The 21,514-nt window shown below is 39.0% G+C and overlaps 1 protein-coding gene across 5 annotated transcripts in view; it reads right to left on the bottom strand.

Moving 5' to 3' along the window:
• RAD18 (RAD18 E3 ubiquitin protein ligase) overlaps positions 1-21,514 on the bottom strand; it is a 119,549-nt gene that overhangs the window by 8,204 nt on the left and 89,831 nt on the right. For 2 of the 5 annotated variants that reach the window (XM_039481659.1, XM_039481660.1), the window contains exon 12: positions 19,711-19,773. The exons of 1 other annotated variant lie outside the window; for it this stretch is intronic. In XM_039481659.1, coding sequence (XP_039337593.1) covers positions 19,711-19,773 — 63 coding nt within the window. Of the gene's footprint in view, positions 1-5,131; positions 5,200-13,740; positions 13,816-19,710; positions 19,774-21,514 lie in introns of all 5 variants that reach the window. 2 more of the 5 variants (XM_039481658.1, XM_039481662.1) reach the window with 2 other exon arrangements.

Genomic DNA, 21,514 nt, shown 5'->3' with positions numbered 1-21,514 from the left:
ATGTATAAACAGTTAGGAGGAAGGGAATACACCATGAGAAGCGCAAATATAGCTGTTTAGGGATATGCAATAAGCACTAGACTGAGTAGCAAGCAGAGTCATTGGTTTAAGGGAGCACGGTATGTCAGCAAGAAGCAGAAACAGTCCCTAGGAAAATTGTAGGCCAAGTGCATCAATCTGTAATGAATTTGCATTCCACAAATGTGGAGAGACTGGCTACCCAAGCATTACATAAATTCAAAACATACAACTCTCTGCTCTCATGCCAGCTTCCTTTTGTTTTGTTTAATAAAAACTTGAGCTTAATTATCTATTTAAATCTGAAGGACATTATAAATTATTCCCCACCAAATATCCCTTCAGCTTAGTGCATAAAGTAAAACCCTGCTCCCTCTCTAGTGTTTTTTTATCTCTTCCGAAAAATTCATTGGAAAACAATTTACGTGTACTTGGATTTCAAGAAGTTTTAGGAATACCAGTTCTATTTCAATATGAATGAACATTTCATATAACGCTGCCTCTATCCCCGTATGTTTAAGACAATTTAAAATTGATTTTTCTAAAGTCATCCAAAAAGTAATTTCTTTCATCTAGTGTTAGACTACTTAAAAACAAATTTTGTTTATTAAAAAGCCACACTTAAAAATTGACTTAATATTGCTTTTGTTGTCAGAAGCAGTATACAATTTATATTTACTTTGCAGAAATACCCCAATAGAGTATTTTAACAAAACGTTTGTAAAATATTAAGCTATGATATAAATGTTCACTATCAAATCAAGTTTTGTTCAAAATGTAGAGTTTATAAAAGAAATTTTTTTTAAAGATTTTACAAAACCAGAGCCCCAAACAAGCCTCTTTTATTGAAACTGTAATTTCATTTTAGAAGCAAACATCCCTTACAATATTTTCAACCCAAATATAACAGAATTTAATTTATGCATGAGAACCAGTGAAATTCCCTAGAAACAAAAATTAAACCCACTAAGTTTATTTTCTTTGTTCAAAGAAATGTTAAACAGCAAAAATAGTGAAAAGTTAGTTTAAAATGTAAAGACCTAAAAAGCTAAGCCTAATTGTGCTGTTCATTTACTTTTCTCTTCATTTTTGAAGCATTATTAATCACATAGTTAAGGAGGTTTACCTTTTAAAATTTTAACTGTATTATACTTTTAAAATGAAACTTAATTCAGCAAACTACGTGGTGATCATTACAGATGAAAGGCAATCAATTAGCACAGTAATGAAACGCTGAAGTAAACAAAGACCAAACCAAAGTCCTTCTGTATATAAAAAGAGAGCAACAGCATGAGGCCTCGATGTAGGAAGTGCACTTAAGCATATGCTTAACTTTACACATATGATCATAGAAAGAGATTAAGCAACATACAATCATAGAATATCAGGGTTGGAAAGGACCTGGAAGTCATCTAGTCCAACCCCCTGCTCAAAGAAAGACCAATCCCCAACTAAATCCAAATGGCCCCCTCAAGGATTGAACTCATCACCCTGGGTTTAGCAGGCCAATACTCAAACCACTGAGTTATCGGGTTTCACAGAAGTAAGCCAAGCCCACGCTTAACATGCACAGGCATGTGACTTTCTGACTAACACTGAAACTTTATAATCATTACTGAACCAGAACAGATGTGTTACACAAACTTTTTCCCCCAGCCAATAGCAATTAAAAACAACCCAAGGGCCCACTCGGCAAACCTTCACTCACATGGTCTTTGTCTTCAGTGGAGCTGTTCACTTGAGTTAGGGTTTGCAGGATCAGGACCAAAATGTGGGGCTCTGGTGTCATAGAAGCTTATTTAGAATCAGGCTTGTAATTAGATTACAATCACAAAAAACAGTGGCATCGATCTAATCCCTAGTGGATATTTGTTCATATCAAAAAACCACCATCCCATGGCAAGATGCAGTACTAGAACTGTTGAGAATGTTACAAAGTCAGGTACTGAGATGTATACGCACAGCTGCCTTGGAATTTGCACCACCACTCACATGCTGAACACTTAAGTTCAGTCACTGCAAAACATCTCGATTCATAATCATTAAACATTCATTATATTCATGAAACCTTTCAAAAATCAAATTACTTAAGAGCCAAGCATTCAGGAGTAATGTTTTAAGTCAGTCAGGAAACTAAAATTTAAAACCAGTATTTGAGATTTTGTGATCCCACAATACCAAATACCCAGATCAAGGTGACAAGCATCTCACTGATTTGTAAACAATGCAAATACACTCAAAATAAAAGGTCACTAATCCAAATGTCCTGCCTGTCACAACTCCTATTGCGCGTTCCCCTCCTGACCACTCACCAGACCACTGAGGGAATCCAGCCATTGGATCCTGTGTGTTTTAAGGCTCTGAACTGGGCACTGCCGCTCTCTGTGGGGCTCTGGACACGCTCTCAGGGTGCAGTTCTATCTAGCACTGCCTCCTATGAGTTCCATACACAAAACCCTCTGTCCAGCCCCTAGAACCAGTGCTGACTCAGCCAGACTTCCCACATAGCTTAAACACACCCTCTCCCAGAATTCAAGCACCAAGTGTGAGCCTTCTGGTTTCTCTCTCGAAGGATGCACATGGTAGCTGTAACGTATGAAATGCACAGACACTGTTCAGAATTCTATCAACATTGCTCTTTAAGAAATACACAGATCAATATAAAAATAAAAAACTTTACATGTATTTCCCTGTTTCAGTTTCCTCATCACTTCAGAGTGTTCTTTGGGTCGGGGTCAAAGTCACCTGGAGCCATCCAAGGTCATTATTCTGCAGTACATGGCTTGTGTTCTGAAACATGGAACCATCTCCCTCAGCTGTCATTGACCTTGGCTGGAACATGCTTTTTCTTCTCTCCTGCCAAAAATCTCCCATCTCTCTCGAAATTTCCCCTGTGAGTCCATTTTAAAGGCTACCATCACTACCTTGATGCCTTTATTCTGCTGCTGGTAACTTTCCACTTTCCAAGCCCCCAGCCCTTGTTGAGGGAAGTTGGAAAAAAATAGTTTCTCCACTCAGGCAACCTCTTCAGCATACGTATTGTCCAATCATTAAATTCTAATGAACATTGTCACTGGTCTGGCAGAGACACGATACAGCCCCCCCGCTAGCCCCTGGTGGATACCACATTTACACAGAGACATTCAATGATAGAACCATCTTCTCAGTAACAATTTTATAGTATCAACCTGAATTTATAAATTGTATAGACAGATCCCCCAAATCATCACACTGCTTCATTGCCAGAGGAGAAATTGGATAATTTGCCAGTAGTATAGAATTCATTAGGATAGGACATTTATAGTATGCACGCCACAAAATGTGAAACACTAGATTGATGAGCTCTTCAACGTATTAGAAATAAAAAACTCAATATAAACTGTTTACTGTATCTATTACACGGTACAAAGTAGTGTTCATGCTGTCTTTAAACTGAAAGCACATGTTGCAGAAACCCAAAAATCTAATTGTGTGATGGCTCTTTATAAAAAGTATTTTTCTATTTTGATCCTATATTAAAAGTGCTATTAGCTTCACAAACTCTTTACTGCCTATTAAATGGATAGAGATGGAAACAGCAGATTCTTTAAACTGTGCTTGTGAAGAAATCCATTTATATTCACTTTGAACAAAAAAAGGTAGAAACACACTGAGCTATTGTAGCATTTCACTATTATCAAACAGCATTCGGAGACAAAGTTTCAGCATCTAATACAGCTCTAAAAATCAAATTATTTTAATTCTGAATGTCAACATAAGTTTGACAAGGTACATGTCTGCAAAATTCAATTAGCTTATTAATTTATGCTCAATTTTTATCCGAGGGCTACTGTAGGTGGCACAGTAGGTTAATGCACTAGCCTCTAACCTCTGTCACCATAGGTTCAAAGAGTTTCGATATAGGAACAATTTCACCAAGTTTGGAAGGGTTCAGGGCACATTTATACTCAGAGACCAGCACACAAATGACAGTTTTTGTGAGATTACAGGCCCCAGTTCAGAACATCCCTATTTCAGGATAGTACTGACGCACACGTGCATTTGAAGTCAATGGGAGCTAAGCACATCCTTCAGTGCTTTCCTGAAGCAAGGCCAGACTTAGGAGTGACAAAGTCCTGCTCCTGCACAGACTTAAGCATATCCTAACTTTATGCACTGTGAGTAGTCACATTAAAAATCAACGAAGATATTCACAGTATGTAAAGTTACACACATGCAGAAGTATTTGTAGGATCAGAGCCTAAATCAGTAATGGAGTGCACTGATTTAAAAAGAGTTTACAAGGTAAAATGTTGATATATACCTGTCGCCCACTTTCATGAATACTAAAATTTATCGTTTAAAAAAAGTTAAATCATATTCAAGGTCACCGAGTAAAAACAGATTTAAACCTAGATAACAGATCTTTTTTGTCAAGCAGGCATTGATTTGATAATGGTACTTTATTATAACAACTCCATTACATCATTTAAATGTAAAACTGGTGATATCTTCAACTCTAATAAACCCATCATTGATTGACTTATCTCCAAAAGACCATTTGCAATGGATCTGCACAGCTTTATCATTAAAAAAAAATCTTGTTACATTATTCAAAACAAAGTTTTGACAATAAAGATATAGAAATAAATGTAAGATTGTTATTAATTTAACAACTATTCATCTGAGGTGTTTTATTATTAGCACTTTGCATAAAGCATTCTACAAACCACAAGTACATTTTTTCATTTAAAAAACAGTTGCTATGTGTAAGTGAACCATAAGGGTGCTGAGCAAGTTTGTAAGAAGTTGTTCATTCTAAGCATCTATTTTTATTGCACTATGCTTTCCATTTGTGATATGCATGCCAAGGCTTGTAATAGTTATTCTAAGTACACCTCTACCCCAAACTAATGCTGTCCTCGGGAGCCAAAAAAATCTTACCGCGTTATAGGTGAAACTGCGGTATATTGAACTTGCTTTGATCCGCCTGAATGCGCAGCCCCGTCCCCCTGGAGCACTGCTTTACAGGGTTATATCCGAATTCGTGTTATATTGGGTCACGTTATATTGGGGTAGAGGTGTATATTAAATTGTTCTATCACTGCCAGCATTAGAAGATACAGTTACTTACCCTACAGTTTACTGCAGTTCTTTGAGATGTATTATCCACACAGATTCCACTCCTGGTGCCCATGTGCCCTACACATACAAGATTGGATTCTTTTCAATAGCAGTGTCCATTGGGGCTATTCACACATTCTCTGTGCCCTCACACATTCTCATTTCCTGTAGTGGGGGATATAAGGGACAAGGCTTCCTCCATCCATGCTCAGTTCCTTTGCCAATAAAAATCCCAGGTATAGGATTCTGATGAGCATGGATGGAGGATAGGACATGGAATCTGTGTGGACAGCACATCTTGAAGAACTACCATTAGTGTTGGGTAAGTAACAGTATTTCCTTCTTTGAGTGATTGTCCACACCAGATTGTATTCTTTGTGATCACAAGTAGTCCTCCGAAAGCCAGGAGGCAAGTGAATGAAGGTCTACTTGAAGAGTGATCATAGGTGCACCCCCTGAAGTCTATATCCATCCCCTTTGATTATGGCTGACATGACTTAACACATCTTTACTGAAGTCAAGGCAACCCTTGGGTGTGAAAGTTAATTTCACAGCTCTGTGGGTGGTGGATGGAACTTCCTGTCTCAGGCACTATGCAGCTGGGTGCCTAGATTTTATTTTGTAATAAAGCTACTTTCAAATGAAGTTCTAATATCAGCATAACAACAAATGTTTTATGAAGTCTTGCAAATTTCAGGCTTATCTGAATTTTTAGGCCCTAACCTTATCCCTTACATCAGGGGTGGCCAACCTGAGCCTGAGAAGGAGCCAGAATTTACCAATGTATATTGCCAAACAGCCACAGTAATACATCAGCAGCGCCCCCACATCAGCTCCCCCACCCCACTCCCAGCACCTCCCACCGATTTCTTTGTTTGCAAGCCTCCTCGGCATATTTGAAAAGGTAGCAGCTTGATTTGTTACTTCTCCAGAGGATGAGAGAAGCAATAAAATAAAACAAAAAAACCTTTCTGAAAGCAAAGGGAACATAAAAATTCCTCATTTCAGGAATGAGCCCAAGATTTAGGTTAAAAGAAGTGGCCAAAAGGCCAGTAAAAAGGAATAAGATGTTACTAAGCTGCCCATTTCCACACTTTTCATTAATAACTATTAAGTGCAATAAATAAAAACTAATATTTGGATTTACTGCTTCAATATTAACTTTTAAATGGTGTATGTTAATGTACACTGATTAGTGCAAATAAAGGGGGACTCCAGAAGATTAATGTAACATCTCTATGGTGCTCATTAAAAGCTTTATGAGACTAGGCAATTTATTAACTGCAGCATATGAATACTAAATTATCCTTTATTAGCTCTACCACTTAAATTAATATGTACAACAAATCATCCTGTTGCAATCAATAAAACTGACAATACTGATTTGGAAGTAAGGTTTGGAACTCTTTCACTTTCAAACTGTTGTGTCTGAACAAAGGTAATGCAACTGGAGAAGTTGGTAAGATCAGACAACTTTAAGTTACTGGAAAATAAAAGGTCTAGAATTCAATTAAAATCCAAAAACTACAGTCTCAATTATGCTCTTTCTTGGTCTACCTAGGGCAAGGAATAACCAGATTAGCTACCTGTGAGCAGAAGTGTATAGATTGTCTTTCAGAGGACCCTATATTCATTTTGAAAATTTGAAACATAAGTGTCACCCTCATACTAGGTGTACTGTCAAACACTAAAAACAAAACTATTGCCATCAAATGATCAAAAGAAAGACCCTTTTCTGCCACTCTCCACCTTTTACCCTCAGATACCCTCAAATTCTCTCGTATCCACTAACCCTGAAAAGAAAAGGATACGTTACAAGGCATCAGCATCATACTCTAAAGGCTGCCATACTGGTCTGTGGTATATCCTGCCACAAAGTCAAGGACTCCCCATTGAAAGCACTCTGGGTATGGCTACACTTGCAGCTGTACAGCGCTACCGTAGGAGCGCTCCTGCGGCAGCGCTTTGAAGTGTGAGCGTGGTCGCAGCGCCAGCGCTGGGAGAGAGCTCTCCCAGCCCTGCAGGTACTCCACCTCCCCGAGGGGATTAGTTTACAGCGCTGGGGCACTGTTTACACCTGAGCGAGAAAGTTGCAGCGCTGTAAAGTGCCAGTGTAGCCAAGGCCTCTGTTATCTGGCTTCAGGAGTTCAACAAAAGAATCCTAGCTGATTGTTCCAGCTCTGAGTGGAGACTGAAAGGAGTGCATTGAAAAAGCGATCTGTGGAGAAGTATCCAAAGCTGATTTCCCATTCATAGAAATACATTCTGCCGCACCACCACCACCCTAGGCAAATAAAATTACTGAGCTATCCTTTTACTACTCAACACAGAGCAGCTAGTTGACATATTCATTGTAATCCATTCAGTCCCAAAGAAAGCCTTAATTCCCAACAGAATAAAAATCATTAGGGTGAAAACAAAAAAAACCATTAAATAAAAGGTTAGAGGATCATTAAATGTTCTGAATCAGACTTGACAGAAAGAATGGTCATTTAGCTGAGGAATAATCATTTCTCTATTAAGGTTAAAAATATCATCCTGCTTTAAAGACCATAACAATGAACGTCAGCTGTCCCTTACAACGTAACATTGTATGGGTAGTAATATTTATTAGCCTCCTCTTCATAGAAAGGAAATGTGGCTTCAGAGTAATAAGTATTTTTAAAAGCTGGTGTTTAAAAGGGGACTGTCAAGTTAAAGCTGCAGGTTTTGTGGTTTTTTGGATAAAAAAATCTTTATTGTACCTATGTTACCAATAAATAAGGTAGATAAGGTTCCTAGTCAGTTTTACTCTGTAGGTTCTCATGCTCTAGCACAATACTGTAATGTTGGATTTGCAAATACTAAGTGGGTAAACATTGCTATTCAGATAGATATTTTAAAAAATTTCCTCCCATCATAAAACCTGCATTTTGGGTCTGATCGCAGAATCCTAGAAATGTAGGACTGGAAGGGGCCTTGAGAGGTCATCCAGTCCAGTCACCTGCACTGAGGCAGGACTAACTATTATCTAGACCACCTCTAGTGGGTGTTTGTCTAACCTGTTCTCAAAAATCTCCAGTGATGGACAGTCCACAACCTCCCTAGGTAATTTGTTCCACTGCTTAACTATCCTTACAGTTAGGACATTTTTTCCTAATATGTAACAACCTAAATCTCCCTTGTTGCAATCTAAGCCAATTACTTATTATCCGCAGTGGTTACGGAAAACAATTTATAACAACTGTTTACATCAGGGGTCGGCAACCTTTCAGACGTGCTGTGCCGAGTCCTCATTTAGTCACTCTAATTTAAGGTTTCACCTGCCAGTAATACATTTTAACATTTTTAGAAGGTCTCTTTCTATAAGTCTATAATATATAACTAAACTATTGTTGTATGTAAAGTAAATAAGGCTTTTAAAATGTTTAAGAAGATTCATTTGAAATTAATTTAAAATGCAGAGCCCCCAGGACCTGTGGCCAGGACCCAGGCAGTGTGAGTGCCACTGAAAAATCAGCTTGTGTGCCGCCTTCGGCACCTGTGCCATAGGTTGCCTACCCCTGGTTTACATATATTACTGTGCCGCCCACCCCTCCCCCATCTTCTCTTCTCCAGACTAAACAAACAGTTTTTTCAGTCTTTCCTTGTAGGTCAACATTTTCTAGACCTTTAATCATTTTTGTTGCTCTTCTCTGGACATTCTCCAATTTATCCACATCCTTCCCAAGGTGTGGTGCTCAGAACTGGACACAATACTCCAGTTGAGGCCTCATCAGTGATGAGCAGAGTCGAAGAATTACATCTCATGGCATGCTTACAACACTCCTGCTAATACATACCAAAACGATGTTAACTTTTTTTACAAAAGTATTACATTAGTTTGTGTTCTACTACAACCTCCAGATCCTTTCCTGTAGTACTCCTGCTTAGGTAGTCATTTACCATTTTGTATTTGTGTAATTGATTATTTCTTCCTAAGTGTAGTTCTTTGCATTTACTGAATTTCATCCAACTTATTTCAGACCATTTCTCCAGATCATTTTGAGTTCTATTCCTGCCCTCAAAGTGTTTGCAACCCCTCCTAGCTTGATATCATCCACAAACTTTAAGAGTGTCCTCTCTATGCCATTATCCAAATACTTTATGAAGATATTAAATAGAGCTGGATCCAGAACAGATCCCTACAGGACCCGACTCAATATGCCCTTCCACCTTCACTATGAACCACTGATAACTACTCTAGCTTTTCCCAGTTGTTCACTCACCTCACGGCTTGTCTAGGCTATATTTCTCTAGTTTGTTCATGTGTGACAGTATCAAAAGCCTTAGTGCTTTTCTACACTGGCACTTTATAGTGCTGTAACTTTCTCACTCAGGGTTGTGAAAAAACACACCCCTGAGCGCTGCAAGTTTCAGCGCTTTAAAGTGCCAGTGTAGACAGTGCACCAGCGTGTTATTCCCCTTGTGGAGGTGTTTGGTTTTTGTTGTTTTTTTTTAAGAGCGCTGAGAGAGCTCTCTCTCAGTGCAACGCCGCGACTACACAAGCCAATTAAAGCGTTCCCGTGGCAGTGCTTTAACATTGCCAGTGAAGACGTGCCCTTAGTAAAGTTGGGGTATATCACATCTACTATTTATGCCCTATCCACAAGGCTTGTTACCTATCAAAGAAGCATATTAGGTTGGTTTGACATTATTTGTTCTTGACAAATCCATGTTGATTGTTGGTCATCCCTTTATTTTCTTCTAGGTGCTTACAAATTGATTGGTTATTTGGTCCAGTATCTTTCCAGGTACCAAAGATAAGATGACTGGCCTATAATTCCCTGTGTTGTCTTTATTCCCCTTTCTACAGACAGGTACTATATGTGCACTTTTCCAACCCTCTGGATCTCTCTGATTCTTTACAAGTTCTCCACGATAATTATGAATGGCTCAGAGATCTCTTCAGCTAGCTCCTTAAGTATTCCAGGATGCATTTAGAATCATAGAAGATTAGGGTTGGAAGGGACCTCAGATGGTCATCTAGTCCAACCCCCTGCTCAAAACAGGACCAATTCCCCAGACAGATTTTTACCCCAGTTCCCTAAATGGCCCCCTCATGGATTAAGCTCACAACCCTGGGTTTAGCAGGCCAGTGCTCAAACCACTGAGCTATCCCCCATAGATTTCTTCAGGCCCTACCATCTTGAAGACACCTAACTTGTTCTTTTCTTGCTTTAGCCTCAGATCCTACCCCATTTATACTGATGTTCACTATGTTAGTTATCCAATCACTGCTAACTTTATAGGTTGAAAATTGAAACAAAAGAGGCATCTAACACTTTGGCCAATGCTGTGTTTTCTGTGATTGTCCTTCCTTCAGTGAGTAATGGGCCTACTTATCCTTGATCTTCCTCTGGCTTCTCATCTGTATTTGTAAAATGTTTTCTTGTTACCCTTTATATCTCTAGCTAGATTAATCTTATTTTTTGCCTTGGCCATTCAATTTTGTCCCTACATGCTTGTGTGTGTGTGGGGGGGGTTATATTCATCCTCCATAATTTGACCTAGTTTCCACTTTTTATATTACTCTTTTTTGAGTTTTAGGTTGTTGAAGATCTCCTGGTTAAGCCAGGGTGGTCTCTTACCATACTTCCTATCTTTCCTATGCATTGGGATAGTCTGCTCTTGTGCCCTTAATAACGTTTCTTTGAAAAAACACCAACTCTCCTGAACCCTTTTTCCCCTTCAGACTTGCTTCCCATGGGATCTGACCTACCAATTCTAGGAGTTTGCAAAAGTTTGCCTTCTTGAAGTCCACTGTCCTTATTCTGCTGTTTTCCCTCCTACCATTCCTTCAAATCATGAACTCTATCATTTCATGATCACTTTCTCCGAAGGTGCCTTTCACCTACAAATTCTCAACCAGTTCCTCCAGAACTAGATTGTCAGAATCAAATCTAGAATCGCCTCTCCCTTAGTTGCTTTCTCCATCTTCATTCCAAAAACGTATTGGATAATCTATGCCCTGTTGTATTATTTTCCCAAAACACGTCTGGGTAGTTGGAATCCCCTATCACCACTAAGTCCTGTGTTTTGGATGATTTTGTCAGTTGTTTAAAAAAAAAAAGCCTCATCCACCTCTCCTTTCTGGTTAGGTGGTCTATGGTAGACATCTACCAAGACATCACCCTGTTTGTTTGTTTTTTTTACCCCTTTTATCCAGAGACTTTCAACAGGTCTGCCTCCCACTTCTACCTCAATCAGTGCAAGCGTATGCATCTTTGATATACAAGGCAACACTTCCTCCCCTTTTCCCCCTGCTTGTCCTTCCTGAACAAACTGTACACTTGTATACAAATATTCCAATCACATGAATTATCCCACCACGTTTCTGTGATGCCCATTATATCATAATTATGATTATTCACCAGTGTTTTCAGTTGTATATTCCCCACATTTCTTGCATTAGTAAACAGACATCTAAGATGTTCATTAGGTTTCCCCTCTTGTCTCTCCTTTGTCCCTGCTGTGACTGCCTGTTTCCCCCCAGATTCCAAACTTTCTGTTTTGGACTTACCTGTGGGCTTTTGTCTCATACATTAAACCTAGTTTAAAGCCCACCTCAGTAGGCTAGCCCACTGATATCCAAAGATACCTTCAAGAAAGCAGAAGAGTATCACTTTAACCATTCTTTACCTTTCAAAAGTTGATCTAAGTGCCGGAAAAAAAGGCAAAATTTATATAAAAGTTCAGTATTAACTTTTATTTTTGTACCATATGTTGAAAAGCCTTCTTCCTATACTTATTAGATTTTTCTGTTTAGTACACTCTAGATACAAAATGACAATATATTTCACAAATGTTGGCTTTTAAAGAGTGACTAAACTATAGTATAGTGTATGGCTAAGAAACACTGATCAAAACTATCTGCTGCGCCAGTTGTATCATGTTACAAAGTGCAGCTGCCAGTTGGATCTATTTTTGTCTTAGCAGCGTATGACTATCCTTGCAAGAACAGATTACTCAAGTCACAGAATAAACGTGAAATCTCATTCTATGCAGATATTTTACATTTTACTATTCTAGCTTTACTGCTTGACTTCTTCCAAAGTAGGAGACTATTCACCACTATGACAGACTGTACCCCTTATGACGGGTTCCCCCCGGGGTGCCACCTGGAACTGGGGTAGCAATGAGCCCCTTGACCCACCAGCCGGGGCTCCCTCTCACACTGTACTGCTGTGATAAGCTACAGAGCCCTCCAGCCTACACTTTCACAAACATGCATATAGGTAGGGACACACCCAGCTAGTTATAAGCAGGCTCTCTGACCAGCCCCTGCATGGAAAGGCTACTCCCAGCTATGCACCCCCTCTGGAGTATAAACCCAAAATTATACTGTCTTGCACTGCACAGGGAACTGTACGGCGTAAGCTCATAAAATTGCCCCCTTCCTCAATGTGTAGAGGAATATGCAACAGCCTTCTGCCCCTGAGTTATGATTCCTACACACCTCAGTCCAACTCACTGGCTTAGATAAAGCAAAAACAAGTTTATTAACTATGAAAGATACATTTTAAGTGATAGTAAACAGATCAAAGCAGATTACCTAGCAAATAAACAAAAACCGCAAACTAAACTTAATACACTAAATAGTTTGGCAAGGAAAGGCAGATTCTCATCCTAAGAGATGATACAAGCAGGCTGCAGATTCTTAAGAGGCAAGCTGCACTTGCTTTACAGCTTGGAATCCCCAGGTGTTTCATTCACAGGCTAAAAACTCCTTTAGCTTGGGTCCAGCACTTCCCCCAGTTCAGTCTTTGTTCTTCAGGTGTTTCTGTGTGAGTGGCGAAGAACCCCAGATGTTGTTACTCCCCCTCCCTTATATAGATTTTGCATATGACAGAAACCCTTTGTTCCCAAAGCTAGGTCCCCAGACCAGTCTGTGGAAAAATACTGACATCCCAAGGTGGAGTCTAGAGACATGTGGTCTCATGACATGTCCTTGTAAAGTCATAGCAGCCATAACTCACAGGATGTTTGGAGCATTCACAGGAGGGAGATAAGTTTCTTCTAAGCCCTATTGTTTTTTCTTACTGGCCCATTGCCCACCCACTATCTAGACCCATCTTGTCTAGTGGGCGTTACCCAGGTGTAACTACATTTGAGAAACAGATACACAGTCAATATTCATAACTTCAGATACAAAAATGACACATGTATACAAATAAGATAATCATATTCAGCTAATCATAACTTTTCCAATGACACCTCACATGACTTATCTTGCATAAAATACATTATAATTATGTCATAATTATATCAGAATAATATCACTGTGAAGAATATGGGGAGCAGTGTCACACCTCTATATTCACAACTTTTACAAGACTGATAAATTTTGTACAAAATCTGCTTTGTGAGGTATCATTTGAAAACTCATAATTTGCTGATCATTATTGTCCTGATAAAATACTGTGGCAACATTGCATGTAAATAGTCTACGGTCTGATGTTACTAAGACAGCCCAAACCAGTTCCTCAGAGACAAAAGACCAACAGACACCTCAGCCAGGTGTCAACAAAATCAAACGGACTATCACCTGGGTAAGTGGACATTTTTTGGCAGGAAAAAGGGTGTGAGCGAGAAATTTACATTTTGGCAATAGAGCAGTTGAAGGTTACCGTGTAAACAGACTGGCAGCTGCCTGAACCCCAGCAGGAGATGATTCTCAAAGAGAAGAAAAAGATGCAAAAATGAGGAACAGAAGACACAAACCACCTCACAGCATCAACAATGTTTGAAAGACAAAGGAAGCATCATTTAACTTGGGAAGTGGTCCTGGCTGAAGGAATCCAGCCAGACTGCTGTAAGCATATGGGGAGAGAAACCTTTTGCTTTAAATTCACTTAGCTTGTTAAGTTAGATATTAGTTTGCATTTTACCTTTTATTTCTTTGTAACCAATTCTGACTTTTGTGTCTCATTACTTGAAATCACCTTAAATCTATCTTTCTGTACTTAATAAACTTGTTTCATTTGATCTAAACCAGTGTGTTTGGATTGAAGAATTTTGAAACTCCCCATTTGAGATAACAGGGTTTGTGAATATCATTTTCTATTAATGAAATGACAAGACTTTTTATGAGCTTGCACTACACAGAATGAAAGAGCTAGGAAGTACAAGACGTATATTTCTAGGAAAAAGTCTGGGACTGGGTATTTGTTGGTGCCACCCCAGAACAATTCAGGAGTGGCTGGCTAGAACTACTCATATAACTCAGCTGGGAGTAATTTACATGCTAGAGGAAGTGTGTGAGCAAGGCCAGTGGTTGCTCTCACAGCGAAGCAGTGTAATAGGCATCCCAGATTGGAGAATTGAGTTCAGCAGTCCAGACTGTACCCTGAGAATGTTACTAATGTCTTCTTCACTAACATATCTATATATATAGATATATTAAGTGAAGTTATAAAACATACAGCCAAAATCCGTGGCCTATCCATCTACCATTTGACATAGTATCCCCCTCTTGCAAATATTTATAGAAAAGTATGTGATAACAATGGTCTGTATCTGGCTTGACTAATTTTAAATAAACTCAGTTCCACACACATGCCATTCTGACTGTTCCACAATGTACCTGTTTGTGATTTTACATAATAAACTCTTCAGGCTAAGGCTCTTGTTTGATACAGTTTACCTATTGTACAGCTCAGTGTCCACTTACTAAAGCATAAATAATGTTCTATAATTATCCTGAAGAACATGAAGCATAATCAAAGTTGTAGTTTACTTTCTGCTCTAGATTCTTGTGCACAAATCAACCTGTCCACATATTATTATAGTTTTGCTTATACAAACCAAATGTTTGACTAGATTCTCTGGTTTAGAAAATTACCAAGGGCAAGAAATGATTTTTCTATGAACAAGTCATCCTGCTAATATTAATTTCCCACACTGCTGTGCAGAAATATTCTGCATAGGAGAACAGAAACTCTGCACGTTTCAACTCTCTCTTCCACTACAGAACATGGTCTGCAAACCCACAAAGAAGCTAATGGTTCCACTCCCTTAACCTTTGGATTTCTGCTCAAACCGAATCAATCATTGGTACTCTCTGGATCACAGTTTCAGTGGCACAAAAGGGAGCATAGGATTTTTATTCTGTCGTCACTGGGAAAACTAGCTGCATGTCATTGCCTGGTAGTTTAAAAATGGTGGCCTTCCAGTTTAAAAATGGTGGCCTTCCATCTATGACTCAGAGGATAATGATGATGTTGGGAAAATAAGAGTCCCTCCACTGGGAGAATTCCTTTGCATGACATTCTCAAAATACATGGCAATGATAGACTGGATAATACTAAATAATCAAGAAAAATAATCAATGCATTGTTTCCACTAAGAAAATTATTTTCAACTGCCAAAATATTTAAAAAATGGGTTCTAAATGTGGAACCAGATAGAAAAAAAATGTTACAATAGGATCCATAAATAAGCTGCAACTTTGGCAAGTTATGGATAAATAAAAAAATTCCCAGAATGTACACTGAAATATCCTCACATGGAAAGCACGGATCAAATACTAGTACTTCACTCAACAAAAAACAGGGCTGCAATTAAGTCTTACAGTAAAATACTGAAAATAAATATACTGTATTCTGTGATATAAGGTGGTACTATTAAGCCACAAGCTTAAAAAAATGGAAAAAAGGAAGATATCCATCTAGCTGATGAGAAGTGATAAAAATATTGTATAAAGGAATGAAAGATATATACATTGCTGCAGTTTGCTTGATTCATGCATATGGCCACATTACTCCACATGATCACTGTGGAAGACTCCAGCTGTGGTCTGAGAAGCAAGAAACCAGTCTATCCTTCTTGGGAGCATATAATGAGACACCTCTACTATACAGGACCAAATCCTGTCTGAATCTTGCAGCCCTCAGCAAGCGGGCTGTGCTCTGGGCAGATTCTGGGCATCTAAGGGAGAAGGATTCCTTCTCCTCCTCCAAGCAGAGGGACCACTCTGCAGCTGCTGATACAGTAGATCCCTCTAGCAACTGGGCTCCCCCTTTTCTTTGATCCTGCTCCCATTTCAAGCCAATGGAAATTTTGCCACTCATTTCAATGACAGCAACATCCAGTTCCATTGTGTCAGAAACTGTTAGCTGACGTCGTTTCTTTAATATTATGGGATATTATGGATTAAGCAAATTGATAAAGATGCATTTTCTAAAATCTGGAAACTACATTTGAACTGAATACATCTAGCTTATAACAAGCTCCCAGTTCATTATGGATAATGTGTGAAGTCAGCAGCATAGGAAATGCAAATATATACCCTGATGTGCTTTTTTGGTTTGCTTTTATAAATTTCATCTAATTTGTAATATGCTTTCAGTGGACATAAAATATATCTATGATGATTTCTCTTTTAAGAAATTGTAACCCAATAGGAAATATTCCGAGCAGTGGAGGTCAAATGTCATCCTTCAAACATAATAATTTAGGACAAATCTAAAGACCTTTTCAATTTCCTTCTTTCATTTGATATTGTCAGATGATTATTATATTTGTCATCTGCAATAACCTCTCTGCTAATTCATATTTGAAACCATGCACTCTAGTCATTTTTTGACTAAGCAAGTTTCAGTCAATAAGAAATCCGTTTTATATGGTGGACCAAAATGCAGTGTGTTGATCTGGATGTATCATTTTGTAGAAACATTTACAAGAGTATGGATCTGTTCTGCAAAGGTGCATCACGGTGGTGCGGGGGAGGGAGAGGCGTTCTCGCCACATTTGCCCTTCCTCCTCCTCGAGGGAAAAAAAAAAAAAAGCAAATATGTAAACATGTACCCTGATTTATATGCTGATCAAAAATGGGAGACAAAAGAGAGATATAGGTCGCTTCCTAACTACCCATCAAGATGGAATATTTATATATCTCTCTCCCCTCATTAACCAGAAGAACTGCAAAGAAAAAATGGCTTCTTAGCAGTATAAATCTGCTTCTTTTTGTAGCTTCTTAGCAGTATAAATCTGTTCCTTAGCCACTTTTATTTGTTACTTTTTCAGCCTAATAGTTGCCTTTGAAACCAGTTATTAGTATCTGGAAGGAAACAAACCCAGCAACACTTTTTCAGTACCTTGCAGCAATGTTACCTGAATTGAACCAAGAAAGTGACATTTTCAGGGAAGTGATAAATGTCCCAGATAAGTCTTTATGGACATTCCAATTGTCTAAAGAACAGATGCAAGATAAATATATACACATTTCTGCTAGGTTTGGGAAAAATAATACATACAATATTTCATATTTTAGCCTTAAGTTATTTTCATCCCATTTTCAACTTCACTTGACAGAATAAAAAGGTACAATCTATCCTATCCCCTTCAAGCCCAATCCTAAAATAAACTGCTGCCCCAATAAACTTCAAGAACAGGATCTCTTAGATTTACATTCACACAACATTCAAAATAACTGTAGATAAGCAAAGGGGACCAGTAACCAACTCTCTGTCATTTCACGGTCGATAGTATGTTATGATCCAAGTGTTATAACTCATTTGAAGGAATTTGCATCCCTTATTAGGTTGCCAACACCTGTATACCGATCATACAATGATACTCGCATGTGTCTTTTCAGGAAGAGGGTGTTTGAGGAAGAAGTCAAGCATTCACGCATGAGCATACCCTAACTATTAGGAGTTCTACCTGCTGCAAAATTAAATTAATATTATTAAATTAAATTTTTTAATTTAAATTAAATTAATTAAAAGGCAGCTACGGCTGCTCGCCTTCTGGGCTAATGTTTTCAAACTTTCGCAACCCGAGGACCACCGTTTTGATTTTGAAATTTTCATGGACCCCCAAGCCGACCACTCAGCCACAGGCCCTGCCCCTACTCCACCCCTTCCCGCAAGGCTCCACCCCTGACCCACCTCTTCCCCACCTCTTTCTGCCACCTCCCCCAAGCGCGCCCTGTCCATGCTCTTCCCCCTCCCTCCCAGCGCCTCCTGCATGCTGCTGAACAGCTCTTCCCCTGCATGCAGGAGGCACTGGGAGGTAGGGTGAGGGGTTCATCAGCAGGGCCAGGGGCCCCAGGCATGATTCTGTCCCCTCCCCCAAACGCACCCCATCCCCGCTCCTCCCCCTCCCTTCCAGAGCCTCCTGCACACTGCTGAACAGCTGTTCCCTGGCATGCAGGACGCGCTGGGAGGAAAGGGGAGGAGTTGATCAACAGGGCCGGCGGATCCCTTGGAGTGCCCTCCATGGACTCCAGTTTGAGAAACACTGTTCTAGACAATGGAAACAGCAGCAGAGGAAAATCATGAGGAAAATGTTACAATGCAGACTACAGCACTGGAAAATATGTACAACTGAATATTTTATGCTAGTCTCAGTAAATCACTTTTAGGTGCTGTCAGAAATTATGCTTATGAACGTTCTTCTTCTAAACATTGCTCATTTCTCTTCTAACCCAGGGCTGTTCTACACTAAACTTCTAATGATTACTTATTTGATACATTTCTACTGATTAACATTCCCATTGATTTCTGGCACCATTATAATCAAGGCCTTGTCAGTGTTTCCATTATAAACTGTTATTATCCAGTACATTACCATACTTAAAAGTGTGTATATTATTTACTCATTAAAGAGTTCCAAATTTCATTTCAGTTATGGACTATGAGGTTTATGAAGAGCTGCATCAATCTACTGAACAAACATGTTCTTGGGATAATTTCCCCAATAAACTATTCTAAGGACTTTCTTAAAAAAATTACTTCACCATTAAGTCGGATATGATTCCTCTAATATCACCCTCTTATGCCCAACTACTGCAGCTAGTATGATATTCAAGCAGGGATTCCAGCACCAGCAGAGGGACCTTACATGCAAAATTAGTTCAGTCCTCTGGGCATACTGGATTTTTCAGAAGTACTAACTAGTCCAATCGTATGACTTAAAAAAAAAGTCTCAGTCTCACATGACCAACTGCAGTATTGTTGCAGAATCCTTCCAAATCTTGATTTCGGTTTCCTCTTCTGAGGATTTTAGAAATTTACTGGAGATAGGGCACCGGACTAGGACTCTGAACACCTTGGTTCTATTTCTAGCTCTGCCACTCTTGTGTGATCTTGGGCAAAACCATCTATCACTCTGTGCCTCTATTTCCCCTCCCACCCTTTGTGTGTCCTGATCCATTTACACTGTAAGCTTTTGGGGCATGGGCCATTTCTCACTATATATTTATACAATGCCTAGTGCAATTAAGCCTGATCTCAGATGGGACCACTAGACACTACCGTAACGCAAATAATTAAAAAGTTATTTTCTGTTCTAAAAAACGGTGAGCTTTTAAATGCAGAGGAGCGGGGGCTTCTCCCTCCACACAAAAGAAATCCAAAATGAATACTTGAAATAAAGTGTGCTTGATTTGTAAAATTTGTGATGCATGATCTTCCAACATTTCTAACTTCATCGTGGCAGCCTTAACTACAAGTTTTCTGTTACGTGTTTATTTAAACCAAGCCTTTTTATTTATGCAGAGGAAACAATTAAATGGCCTACAACAGTCTCAACCAATTACCTCATTCATCCATGTACTGTACTCACTTATCTGATGACTCTGAAACCATCTCAACTTCTTGCAGATCTCTCAAAATATCTGAACTGGAGCTGAAAGGATAATATAAAAAAACCTTTTAGACTATATATGCAATCCTTGACAATTATCCAGAACTGGACTTTCAATAATAAATTCATTCTCATGGAATTTCTTATAGCTCCCCGATTCTCAGGGTGATTCTTAGCTGATCGAGGCTCCAGCATAGGTTAGTGAGGCTAAAGGACCACACACCTGCTGAGCATAGCCAGAATGCAGTATGTTCTGGCCACTTCCCCTTCTCACTTCCTGAACCAGAGCTCAGAGTGTGAGCAGGGAGGAAGAATCAGTCATGTTGGTGGAATTCTCAGCTGGCCAGATACAACTGCTTTCCCTCCTCTTTGCACCAATCAAGTAGTACAAGGGGGAGGGGTGCATATTAGCATAGAGAAACTGGCCCTTTAGTTGTCAATTAGGTTAGCATCAATGAAATAAAGACTCAAATGTATTATGTGAGCACCACCATGGAGGCAGTTAAACATGACAGCCACAAGATTAACGAGTCTGAAGGAGATGAGAATAGTAATCCTTGTCTGTTTACAGTGTCCATCATGCATGAACAGTTTGACTAGGCAGATTTTAATATAAAGAGATTGTGTCGAGTTTCTTTTCAAGGATAAATATTTTCCTGTCAATTTTTCTGTCAAACCTTTGATAGCAGAACAGCAGAATGTCAATTTCTTTACAAAATGTATCACCTCTGTTGAAGAACGACAAATTAAGTGTAAAAATCCTAATCATATTGAATTTCCAGTTTCCAAACAATAAACCAATGTACTTAGCACTCATTTTGGCTTAACTCCACTCCTTGTCCACCTCTCACAATCATTTCACAGGATTTTTTCAAGTGTAGGGAACCTGTTCATGTTATGGTGAACAAACTCTCCAAGCACTAAAAGCGTGTAACGTCATTAAAGAGAAAAGCTTTTTTTAAAAAAATAATTTTAATATATTGGATCAAAAACATGAAAAGGTATGAATAATTTAAGCACAAATAAGAGAAAAATGAAAAAAAATCCCTGTTCAAACTAACAGATGATAAATGTCAGAGTTTCTTATGAACAATTTAATCACATCATGGTCACTGGTGGAGCAAAAACGTGCTGCTTTTGTGGAGCATCACAAATTTTACCACCTAATGACTCCCATCTGAACCTCGTCTTTCCAATCTCCAACTGATTCCTTCATTCCCAACATTCATATTGCTACTGCATCTGCTCCTTCTGGACAAACAAATAATCTACCTTATATTTCCTCCTGCCTGCCAACTGCTGCTCCAACACCTCCTCTTGCTCAGTTTCCCACCCTCTCCAAGTTTCCCAGTGCACCTAATCTAAGTCAGCTCTCCTGCTACCTTCTACAACCTCTTACACTCCACACAGCACCAGGAGGAATCTTAATGAGACAGAGTGCCATATTTTAAAAAAATAATTTAAGAATGACTGTGTCAGTGTGCGGCCTGTATATGTGGCTGGGAATCAGTGTCAGAAGTTCCTAAATCCCAGTGCAATGCTTAATATACTAGGCAACACTGTCCCAGTCAGTGCTTGAATCAAACATGTATATCGTTTTCCAACTTTCCTTTTAAAAATTACAATTAAAGGCAAGAGACGTGTACATAAAATTAGGATCTGTTCATCCATTACCAGTTCTCTTCTTCTTCCTTCTTATTACCCAGATGAAAGTACAATCCTTGATTGCAAAGATTACAATTAGTTGCCGTAGAGATAATTGTGAAATCACTAAAAGGATTAG

This window comes from Mauremys reevesii, linkage group 7 (assembly GCF_016161935.1).
Source record: "Mauremys reevesii isolate NIE-2019 linkage group 7, ASM1616193v1, whole genome shotgun sequence".
Taxonomy (NCBI): Eukaryota; Metazoa; Chordata; order Testudines; family Geoemydidae; genus Mauremys; species Mauremys reevesii.
The sequence above is the reverse complement of the archived record's forward strand: the minus strand, read 5'-3'. Positions and strand labels throughout refer to the sequence as shown.